Genomic DNA, 12,610 nt, shown 5'->3' with positions numbered 1-12,610 from the left:
AGGGAAACTGTCTGCAGGCTGCGTTCAGGCTGCAGAGTATTTAGCAGCTGTGATTGAAGTCACTGTAAATCTTCACTTCCCTCATACTTAATCTGAATCTATAATTAATATTCAATTTTTAAACATTTACACTCACTAAGTTGCTTTCACTATATGCTCTCTTCTTTATTGACCTGACTAATGACCTCTTTGTGTGTGCGCACTCTCACACACCCACTTGGTAATAAGGCCCTGTCATGTGTTACAGCTTACCCGAACCTGACTGCTCATGTAATGTATTCCCACATATAGACAGCTAAGAATACAGACACACACACAAAGCACTGCAGCTCACGACCTACTGGGGAAAAGCTTGTTGGAGAAGCTGAGTGAAGGATTTAAGTGACTGACAGTGGGATGATGAGGCTAATTACGCTAAAAAAGTGGTGAGAATAATCGTTTTTTGGGCAGGCTGCACTGTTTGTCTGTCAAACATCAAAGCCTGTTGGGTTGGTTCACCCGTAGTCCTGCACAGACGGCACATTTGGAGTGCATAAGCAACATTCATTACTACACTGAGTGTCATCATCCTGCAGGGGTAAAATCCTTGTAGTCAGCACCATCACCATCCTCTCAAAGGTTTTATACCTGGTGGGGACGTGGGGGAGGATACTCTTTGTACAAATCTTCCAATAATTCAGCCATATCAGCCAGGTTCAGAGTGTGATCAATGCCAACGTCCAGCCGTATCAGATGGTTCTCCAGCTCAGGTGTTGGCATGTGACTGTCTCTTTCTCCATCTGGAGTTCCATAAGACAATCCCACAACAGGATCAGGGAAGCCCAGCCTCGTGCGTCCATTACTGGAGCTCCGTCGGAGCAGCACTGGTAGCTTGCTCCCCTTAGAGTGCTGGACTGGCCTGTAGACCGTATAGCTCTGCAGCAAACAGAGGGCCAGAGAGAGGCTGGGTCCAGGTGAGGCTTGGCCATGCGGGGCTCCCATGTGCTCCTCAGAGAGGGAGTCAGATATCCGGTCATCTATTGGTTCCCTGGGGGAGCTCAGTGGCCCATCTGCTATGGCTCCAGGCTGAATATATTCCTCAGCTGTCTCTAAGGATGCTACAGAGGGGCTGGAGCTGGCTCGTCCAGCCAGGGTGCGATCGCTGTCCGAGGTCCTGGAGGGTTCCTTAGAACCAGGGACCAGAGTTAGAGAGGAGGGGGCTTCTTCTAAGTCCTCCACATTATTTAATTCTCCTACCACTTCCCCACCTCCAATAACACTGGCTGAATATCTGGTTGATGGTCCACAGGAAATACTTCGTGCCAGCTTCCGGGGCACCTTACAAACAGCCTCATAGTCAGAGTCCGCCACCCGCAAGTAGGAACATCCCCGACACCTCCTGGGAGTGCTGGGAGCACATCGGTGAGAGCCTGTAAACTCTGACCCTGGACCAGCAGCACACTGAGTGGGGTGGTGGTGGTGGTGACAGTCCAGGCTGTCGTCGGCCCAGGACTCGTACAAAGAGTAGACCAGGTCGTCCTGGAGGAGCGCACAGTACTTCGCATGAGTGAGACCCGAGATGTCCACCATCCCATCTCCTGGTTCTTCATTGGCTCTGGGTAATGTTACAGCACCCTCTTCTGAATTTGTCTTCCGGTAGAGCCCACCGATGCACTGCCTCAGCCGATGCTTCTCTTGGAGGAGCCGCTGCAGCCTTTCGATGGACAGGGCCTCCACACGGGCGATCACCGTGTCGAATCGGTACATGCGGTCCAGCATGAAGATGCACTTGGAGCAGGCAAACTCTCCCCTGCCATCCCGGGTCAGCTCTTGGCCGAGAGCGTGAGACAGCAGCACCTGCAGGTTGAGCTTGGCGGTGGGGTGGAAGATCCATCGCCGCTGGTTACCGCAGAGCTCCCGTCCACAGATGCGACACGACTCCTTCATCTTGAGATCAAGCATTCCACAGGCTTATAATTACTGAGGAGTGTCAGAATATCCTGTTTAGTCAAACATGAGGACACCTGAATCCTTATGGTGAATTTGATCCCACGTCCCACATAAAAGAGCAAGCTGCATCAGAGCAAACACTTGCTTTTAGAGCCCTTCATCTGACATAGCATAAAGCTCCTTGTGAAATCAGTCACTGCATTGGCATTAAATTCAATGGCTTAAAAATAAAGGAGCAGAGGTAGACGAGGAAAAGAAGAAGAGGAAGAAGCTTGTAGAGAATGGATGCACGTGTGGCTATTGGCAGGACTGAGAGCCGTGAGGTAAAAACAGACGAACTGAGGTTGTGACCATCATTAAAACATTTCCATCAGACCAGGATCACCGTTCATTTGCTGGAGGCGCAGGTGCATCAGTAATATGGCGCACACTCCCACAGACACACCGCCAAGTCACGTTAATGTCTCATCAGTCAGATGCAGTATTTATCTGTGTATCGTCCTCGCGCTGTCACCGAACCGCTGTTTCGCATTCCCCAACAGCACCGCACGCGCCTCTGCACCATCAGTCGGCTGTCACGGACTCACGAGCCGCACCGCACGCCGTCAGGTCGATCATGACCGGGGAAAGGTAATAATCCGCTGCCCTTTACACGGAAGCGGAGCGGCAGCAGGCGTCCTGGGACGGTCCTCTGGGTGTCTCCCCGGTGTCCGTGTCCCATGAAGGGACTCTTCATTCATTTCAGAGCCGGTACCGGCGGCTGGAGAGGCAGACACGCGCTCTCCGAGCTCTGTCCTTAGCGCGGTCGGAGATCCTCCGGGCAGATAACGACGAGGCTGCCTGAAACAGACCTGCAGCGGCGGAGCGCACCATTAGCAGGATGCAGGGGGTGGAGGAGCCGGGTGCAGTCACACAGAGGTGATCACGGCTCAATATCCGCTATCTTTCCGATTTAAAACGACTTATTTCGCTATAACACGGGCAATTAAACGTATATCCAGAGAATATCGGTTTCATTTAGATTTTGTTGATAAAGAGACAGAGAGACGTCCCCCTGGGAGGCTGTGACTTCCTCCTGCCCGGCTCTCTAAGCTCTGTTCGCCTGACTGAACAGGTGAAATGCTCAGTAGCATGGTAACATTAGTGACGCTCTGTAAAACTGGATAAAACTGAGAAGGAGACAGATTATATACTATACTATTTATTGTCTGACCACACAGTACTGCCAGAGCAGGCTGCACAAGGTTTACAGTGCATGTCTCTCTGAGTGATTCTTATTATAATGGTTTATATATTCTATAATCATTCTGCATCAGGTTTACACATTACTACACTATATGCACTGTACAAATCTATTGCATGCCTATGTGATAAGATTGGATGTGCTGATTAACTAGAACCAGTTTCCATTTTAGGTATAAACACATTGCTTCATTTTTATCATAATTACATAACTTTCGGTGTATTTATGTAACTTAGTATTCATTAGACCACTACATATACTGAAGCGTGTTAAGTCTTAACTACAGAGCAGACCATTTAGATTAATCATGTTCTTGTTCTTTCTATTTCTAGCAGGGTCAGCTGCCTGATCTTAAGTCATCCATTGGTAGTTTACCAGGAAGGAGGCATAATGATGAGTGAGCAACACAACCAGTCAGCAAGATGGCACATGTGTACAGCAGGGCTGCTGTGTGGTAACATAAAGATTTCCTGAGGTTATATTGGAAAATAAAGTTTTTATGGAGGTCAACATACCAGAGCCAGTGCTTGAAAGATTATCATTTGGAAAATCAATAGATTGTTTGAGTCAGTTTTATAACAGGTTTGGTTACAGCTTCATATTTGCTGTTACAGTTGCTGTCTATTAAGTGACTAATAGTTGTGGAATTAAGCATTTTAAGACTTTTTTTTGCTTTCTTTTTGTCATCATATAACACATGATAAAGAATTCACAATAATTAAAAAAAATCAAAAGATGTGTTGGTATTGTCAAAAATTGTGCGTGTTTTCTAAAGCTCACTGAGTTGACTTGAACTTATTGAATATTATTGTAATGGTATAATCATGGTGTGTTGGTTCTGGTCCTTTAATGGCGCTCTGATTAGACCAGTCAACGTCTGTCTGTCTGTCAGTATGCAGTCAAAACCTGCTATTGCCTCTAGCTTCATCTTATTTGTATGTCCTGTTGCCATGGTGCAGATACGTCAACAGTGACTTGACTGTGATGGTCAAACAACCGGGCCTTTCTCATGAGTTTGACTGTGCAACTTTATCTCTGCAGTAAACAGTTTTAGTTTTCCCTGAGGGCGCACAAACAGATGGTCATGCTGTCACGCGGGGACGTCCATGATATGCAGTGAAAAATCGACCATCTATATACTTTCTATATACTTTCATCCTGAGAGCAGCTCTACCCGGACAGACAGATCCTCATTAATGTGCGAGTCAGAGATGTGCAGCCGTGTGCCTGCTTCAATTTCAATTTACTTTCTCAAAATCAGATGTTTGTTGGAATTTGTGTTAAGGAGGCTGCAGACAGACAGCAACACATGCAGAAAGGATGCAGCTAAATAATAAGTCTGGACACATGATATTTCTTCTTATTTTGTGAAATATGATCCTCATAAATACAAGCAAATGTCAACATGTATAAACAGTTTAGTAATACAAGTTAGTCTTGAAAAGGCAGCCTTTGAAACAATCGTGTTGAGAGGTTTCAGATGATATTTCTTTCTCTCTCTCCAGACACTGATTCGATCTACATGGCTGTGGTGTCTGGGGAACTAATTAAGAGCTCTTATGGTGTGAGTCTGTCTGAAACAACACAACTTGATATCAGTGCTGGGGGTCGCTGAGCACTCAAAGGTCGACCTGACCTATCGACAACCCGGCTGAAACCAGACCCGTTAAACTGCTAACCAGGGAGATGCCTGCATGAACACACGCACATATGAAAGAGGGCACCTCATGGGAATGCGCGCACACACACACACACACACACATACACATACACACACACACACACACACACACTCTCTCTCTCTCTCTCTCACACACCAGTTGTGCTGATGCTTGACTTGAGTATCATTTAAAGCCTCAAACTATAGCAAACCATATTTGCTTTAGCCATATTTTACCTGCAATGGTGTTCCCTGCTATATTTTTGCTGTATTGAATCATTTTAATGGATGAATATTTTATTTCATTTTATTCTACATGCTGTCTCACATATACTCTTGTGCACACATATCCACCACCAACAAACAACTGCCACTTCCTTCTAATTTAGCAATGTCAAACGTTCTGTGCACCAACCCAAGAACCTGCATTTCAACACACTGATTCAGCCAAAATAAAAAAACAAACATCCTCTTCTCGTACTCACATGTGCACTTTTACGTATGCACATGCACCCAGTGTGAAATCTGAGCCAGGAGCCTGCCTGGCGAGTACATTTGCTTCCTTCAACCACAAGTGATTTACAAGTTAAAATGCCTGCACACGTATCTGTAAAACAAAACACTGCTTGTGCAACACTCACCCAACAACATGTTTGCAACAAACACTGTGATGCAGTCAGGCTATATCCAATAACACAAAGCAACACTGCACAGCACCACAAAGCTAAATAATAAAGCTAACAATGGTTATGATTATTCATTTTTGTAAAACTACAAATGGCTACAATTCCCTGTGGGAAGAGGTAGCTGACATTAAGGTAACGGTCCCCCTCCATTCGTACTTTAATTATATAACAGGAGAGGAATGTGCCCTTGGGGATGTCAGTGCAGCTAAAGCTGGTAAATGTAATGAGTTTTTGGCACTTTGTGCGATGAGATAAACCCTCCGCATGATGGACTGTGCCGTCACAGGAAGCTTCACATGATGCTCCATCTATTGCAGTGTCACAGTGATAAGCACTTTTTTTTGCGTCATGTTCCTCGGCACTGCTAGAGGAAAGTTCATCAACTCATATCTATTTTATTTGAGATCAGACTGGAATAAGCCCACGTTGATGACTCATAAGGTATTCACAGCGAGGTTGCCCAAATTTTCAACTCACCACAAGATGTTTCATAGGATGTTCACTTACTTTTTGCTGTGAAATTGTTAACAGTTAGCTCTTTCAGCTGTGGTACAATTATGCTTCTGTTCTTGTATCACAGAGAGTAATTGTATTGATTTTATTAAGCTTATATCTATACAGAACATCCTGTAGAGAACGTTTAACATATTGAATACTACTTTGCTGTATGTCTTCCACAACCTCTTAAATTTACAGTGAATGAAAACGTATTGTAAATATTGTGAATCTCCCTCTATCTTAAACATTACAGCTAGTTTCGGTAGAACAACTTTCAGATTATTCAAATATGTGTCGTGTTTTTTGTCCATGAGGAGGCAGAGTCTGTCTGACATCAAACAATGGAGAACTGTGACGCTACTCTGACACTTAGTGGAGAACTATATATTACCATGTGAAGGCTAATGAATCAAGGTGTTTTAAATGCTAAAAAGAATCTCCCAAATTGTATCTGTGCCTTTGTGTTTTTACATGAAAATACAGAGCTCTACATACCTGCATCTCCTGCTCGATGCGCAGCCTCTCTTGACCGAGTTCCTCCTGATAAAACTGTAATAGAGGAGACAGACTATAAACCTACTGTATGTGCTATTCTACGAATTAACCAAATAATTACATATAATGTCAGGATTAAGCAAACACATACAGAAACAGGAAATAGAACAAATAAAACCTACACAGAAGTATTTTCTTTAGATGACATCTTGCCTCATGGGTGTGTAAAAGTGTGTTAATACTGCCATACATGTGCACCTGTGGTGTGTGTGTTTGTTTAAGTAGTAGTTTGTGCCTGAAATAGCTTGTGTGACCTAAATGAATAGCTGTTTAAATGAGGTTAAGGAATGTGACACATGCTGCTTCAGGAGCCTCTTCGGACCAGAGCAGACACGGTGGTCCAGAGGAATTCAGTAATATTGTAAGGCTTGTATAAATTGTCCAGAGTTTGACAGATATACTCTACATCTACATACATAAGGGATACGTATGTGATAGAAACACACTGACTGGCGGGGTCCAACACTTCCTCAGGTCAGAGGGAGAATATGGCCAAACGATGGTTATCTATTCGCTAAGAGAAGGGGATTTTAGATGTTAGGTAACAGGAATAAAATGCGTATATACCTCCACATCCTTGTCCTTCTGCAGCAGGGATGACGACAGCTCCTGAACCTGTCCCTCCAGCTCCCCCACCCTGAGTGTGAGAGTGGTCTTCTCTTCGCTCAGCTCTGTGATGAGGTCCTCCTTGGAGCGAAGCTCTTTAGTCAGCTCCTCTATTAACCTGAACACAGACAGAGATATTGTCAGTGAGACAGAAGGGTGGATTTTCATTTGTTTGGTTTGATAATGATTTTAGTGTTTTGCACCTGTCTTTGTTGATGTTGGATGGGGACAGGACGCTGGGAGGCCTCTCGTCCTCTGGGATATCCTCCATGGGGGTGTCTAAGGAGAGGAGGGAGGCATGGGAGTGTGATCCAGCCAGCGAGGCCATCCGCTCAGCCTCGCTGCGTGCTAGCTGGGCCTCCTGGAAGCGTACACAGTTATGACAGTTATGATTTCAAAATCGGCGGCACCGGCATGCAGGTTGTAACTAGCTGAGGGTGGGAGCGAACGAACCTCCTGCAGGAGCTGAATCTTGGTCTCGAGCACTTGTTCCATGTGGTCGATTTCCTGCTGTCTCTCCTGACACCGTCTCTGCAGCTCTGCCTCATTGTGATTGGTCAAGCTCTCTGCTGTTGTGCTGTTTAGCAGCGAAAAAGGGAAATCAGAGTTGAACACACTGAGTGCAGCCCAAATGAACTCACTGTTATGGTCAAAGGGTGAGCATCAGATCATAATGGACACATTAGTGAGAGCCAATTAACAATATGATGTCATCACTTTTCCTGTCTGCTACAGCGCTCATGGGACACCAACACATTTCCACTTATAGCAGAGATTAAGCAAAGTGCTCCTCCCATAGTGAAGGCTGTTACTGACATGGTTAATGCCACCATACTGTATATTCTTGCAGAAGTGATGTTCACACAGTCAGAAAGTGAAGCGAAGGGCTTGACGTAAACACAGAGGTGGATGCAATATGGATCTTTTTTCATACTGCAAGTAACCTGGACAATCATTGAGTTCAACCAGAGGCTTGAACTGGTTGAACTTCTAATCTGAAATGTTGATCTCCTCACATACATTCTGTTTCTTTGTGTCCTCCTACAACCACATGTGGTTATGCGGTTCATGACGTATGTGTTTCCCTCAGTCCTTCAGCCTCCAACTGTGCAGGCATCTGTCTATATCACTAAATCAGTCGCCAGCGCTATCCCAGAATTTCTGCTCCCAGAATGGCAGACGCCACAGTGTCGCCCTGAGTCCTGTCCTGGGCCCTCTCTACATACGTTTTTAACTCTGTCCACCACATGCAACAGCTCAAATAACTGAGATATTTTGAACCAGTCTGAGTAATGCAAATGTCTGACTCATGGACAAATGTCCTTTATGTGTAATGGACAAGATTTCATCCTCAGTTCCAACCTTTCTGTATGAAGTCAGAAGAAAGAGAATTCAGTATCAGAATCAGAATTCAGAATCTCAGTCTGTTGCTACATACAATGTATACTACTGAGAGATGCTGTGAGGCCCTGAATACGCAGCAAGTACATCAAACAATGCTCTTTGTTGATCTTGAGCGGAGCAGAAAACGTCAGTTTTCCCAAGCAGGGCACTGACTGCTATTCACAATTAGCTGTAAGCAATTCTGTGGCAGACAGAATGGGTACTGTAGAAATTACAGAGAAGCAAACTGTTGGCCAGGAGGAAAGCAGAATCCAAGTTGTGCAACATTAACCACTTTACTATCAGGATCGTCTCTGCTGACTCAGATCAGTGGTTCACATCATATTTACATGCTGTAACAATCATAAGTGCCTGAGCAATGGAGCAGGCGGAGCAGCTGCATCTCCAATATTAGACTTGGGGGAGCAACCGTGTTACACCCCCACTTTTTGATCAGACAACTTTGCTATTTCAATGACATGTATGGTATCATATGGTATTCATGGTGATCTACAGTATCTTTTGTAACCTGTGGTATTCTGTGATGTGGCACAGTATTCTATGGTAATATAATTTATCTTTACACACACTCCTTGGGTATGAGGCTAGGATTCATAAGGGTTTACTTTTTTAGGGTTCAGAGTAACTTTTTTAAGGTTAAGGGTTACTAAGTTTATTGTGGATCAGACACTGAAATGCACATGATTTTGAATTGGTCACAAACACAATACAAGCTTGTTTTGAATCGAAAATCGTCCGGATTAATTAAGTACCTTTGGTATTTGTCTCGGCAAACTATGAAACATGTGCATTACATGCACTTAGAGACAACATTTGACCAGTCGCTCACTGCTAAAATTTGTGCAGAACACAATGAAAAACTAACTAGGAGCCCATGGTCACAATACAACATAACATGTAAGGAGGGAGTAACAACAGCAACAAAAATAGAGACCAGTAATAAGAGTCAGTCTATCCTCTCCAAGAGCATCAACAGTTGGTCAGTGATGAACCATTAAAGGTCAACAATCCTGACCTTTAAACAGCATCTCTGTTGATTTCTGTATAACGCATGGCCAACTGTTACGAAGTGTGAGCCATGTAGAGAGGGAACTGAAATGCCACCATGCTAACAACCCGATGAGAGCTCCATCTTCGCCTACTTTGGCTATGCACTGAACTCCTTCAGCAGTTTCAAGCTGCATACTAAAGCCCAGCAGGTAGAAACGGACATCTGTTTGAGAGGAATCAGCGATATCAAAAAGGGATAAAGATCACACAAAGGGAACAGAATACTTTTGTTTCTCTCACACAACTATTCAAACCCAAAATGTCAACAGCACATTGTTTGGCTCAGGGGCACTTCAGCACGGTGGATACTTGCTATAATGGATAAAAGTGCGGTCTCCCACATCATCATGTCACATTTAAAAACCCAGCATTTCATTTTTAAAGCCTGTCAACCAGGCTCATGCAGATATGGACCACATGTGGTGCTCCGGCACCTTTTGCCCTTTTAGCTTCTGACTAGATCAGTGCCCTTTTTTGCAAGACCAGTTATTCTGAGATTGTTCACAGCTCTCCAGAATGGGGAAATCTCCCTTGGAGATGCTGCCATGGAAAAGCCTCCATCTCAGGGCATAGGGTGGTGTTGGTAATGTCTGTGTGCTCCCATTGGGCCACAGAAAAATATCCATCTTAGGGTGGGGTCTGCCGCTTCTTCAGGTTAGAGCAACAGCCCCTCAATATGTCTGTGTATGTTGCTGCTGTTTAAAATAATCCTACAAGAGAGTTTTGTAACATGTCTAGGACTTAAGTTGTGCGTGGCATTCGGCTTTCCACCGTGACTTGCGTATGTCCATTTTGTGTGTGTGTGTGTGTGTGTGTGTGTGTGTGTGCGTGCATGCGTGCTCTCTCTATCAGCTGCTGCACGACATATGAGCTGTTAGAGATATGACATGTTACCACAGTTGAGACAGGACCATGTAGAGAATCACATCTAATCTATAGTAGAGACACACTTCTCGCTAAACTATTCACCCATAGATGGAGGTGCATCTGCCCACTGGTACACGTTATGTATTATGTTAAAATAATTGGGTATTTTCAAGTCACTCAAACTTTTCATGAAGGCTTTTTCAATAAACCTATGCGGTCGATACCTGCCTGTCTAGTGTGCTTTTCATTACTGATCTTAAACAGCAGAAAGCATCTTTTACAGTGTGACAAAGACGATGTTGATTTATTTAAGTGTTCTTTTGATGTAGAAACTGTGTTCACACCATTATTCACTTACAAATTGGGAAACCTTAGTTTATATAAGATAAGGGTTAGAATTGCACATTGATAAATAAATCTGATAAAAAATAATGTGTGGACTTACAGGGCTTTGTCCAGAAGCTGCTGTTTCTCTTGGAGCTCCTGCTTCAAGCTCTCTACTTCCACCTTCAGCTCGATGTTCTGCAACACATGAAAGCAGTGAGTTCAATCAGTCCAACACACATCATCTCCTCCACCACCATCAGCATAAAATCTTGCAACAGATACATCAATTTATAACTACACCCCAGTATCAGTGATAATGGATGGTGACCAATTACTATAAAATGTCTGTTAAAGTGAATGAAAAATCCTGTTAAATATTGCAATAATGACAAAACATGCCATTTTGGGAAGGATAGTTTTATCTGTAAATTCTGCAATATCATGCATGCAGATTCACTGAAAAATTAAACTATTTTCTCAAAACATGCGAACCTACTAAATATAAGAGGACAATATGGCTATCATCAAACAGACTTCAATTTCTTCTGCCATTTAGTTTTCATCTTCTAAATGAAAAATAGAATAGCAACTTCAATTTCTGTAAATTACCAACCTGACATCGATGGGATGTACAGTGTTGTCAAGTGTAACTTAAAGTAATATAAAATATCTGAATATTAAATCTTGTACACCCACACAGGAGTTTTCACTTAAGTGTGTGATAAGACCCCCCCAGGACTCAATAAGTGAAAACACCTGTGTGGGTATGGACGATAATTTCCCAGTAGATCTTTTTCACAGCAGACATTTTGACATGTCATGTCAAATGGCACTGATCATTACATGAAAACCTTTAAAAATTAACATTCTGTTTAGGTGAGCCAGTTCCAGGGTCCTAGTAATGTGCGTGCTGGTTCACTTCACAGCTAACTGGGACACTTGAGGGAGCCGAGCCATCATTGATGTTAATTTTACACTTATGGCTGCAGCAAAACATATAAACATGTGATTAATAACAAAGCTCGTCATATACTGCAGAGACAAAAGACTACTGAACCAATATTTAGACTGTGTGTCTGTCTGTATATCTGGTCCAATTTAATCTCTCTTTTTTCCTCGGCCATCACAGCCTAATCTGTCCGTCTGTGCAGTGTGAATCAGGGCTGGTGGGTGTTGTGTATCATCAGTACAGAGCATCTGACCGTGCTGTCATGGCTGTTCTATTTAGAGCTGCAGAATTCAGAGCAGCTCAGATACTCACCCCTGGGGCCAAAGGCTAAACTCCACAGTTTGTTTACCTGCCAGGCTCCACAGGGGACATTTTAAGGCCAATCAGGGCTCTTACATTGGGCTAGTGGACAGAGGATTTAAACAGTGGGAACGGAGGGGCTCATTCTTTCCATTCTGACATTAGAGAGAAGAGACAGGACGGTTTATCTCTCTGTCTGTTTGCTGAACTCTGATCAGATAGCTGCTCTCACAGGTTTTATCGTGTTTATCGGTGCAGCTTGGCTCATGATCAACTCAACAGATTGTTCACTTTCTCCTTAGCTGCTTGTCTGTCCCTGTGTCCCTCTTGTCCTTACTCTTCCTTTCTCTCTTTCTGTTTTAGTGCCTCCGTTTTAATGCCTCGCTGTGCATGTCCAAGTGTGTTGACCTTCCACTGTCCCTGCCAGAAAGCTTTATGCTCCTAACACTCACAGTCAGCTGGGATACACGTGCACCAACGCATGAGGCCTGAAATCTACCCATAAACATATTTGTGAAAGACACTGGGAGTGCTCA

The 12,610-nt window shown here is 43.9% G+C and overlaps 1 protein-coding gene across 5 annotated transcripts in view; it reads right to left on the bottom strand.

The window, feature by feature from the left end:
- Positions 1-12,610, bottom strand: part of LOC139214437 (myomegalin-like) — a 37,870-nt gene that overhangs the window by 20,934 nt on the left and 4,326 nt on the right. For 4 of the 5 annotated variants that reach the window (XM_070845291.1, XM_070845293.1, XM_070845294.1 and 1 more), the window contains exon 1: positions 628-1,969. In XM_070845291.1, the coding sequence (XP_070701392.1) occupies positions 628-1,941 (1,314 nt within the window). In that variant the 5' untranslated portion in view covers positions 1,942-1,969. Of the gene's footprint in view, positions 1-627; positions 1,970-6,511; positions 6,566-7,138; positions 7,296-7,380; positions 7,539-7,630; positions 7,755-10,943; positions 11,021-12,610 lie in introns of those variants that run through there. The other variant, XM_070845296.1, reaches the window with a different exon arrangement.

Source organism: Pempheris klunzingeri, chromosome 15 (genome assembly GCF_042242105.1).
Source record: "Pempheris klunzingeri isolate RE-2024b chromosome 15, fPemKlu1.hap1, whole genome shotgun sequence".
NCBI lineage: Eukaryota > Metazoa > Chordata > Actinopteri > Acropomatiformes > Pempheridae > Pempheris > Pempheris klunzingeri.
Note: the sequence above shows the minus strand (reverse complement) of the source record. Positions and strands in the feature narration are given on the sequence as shown.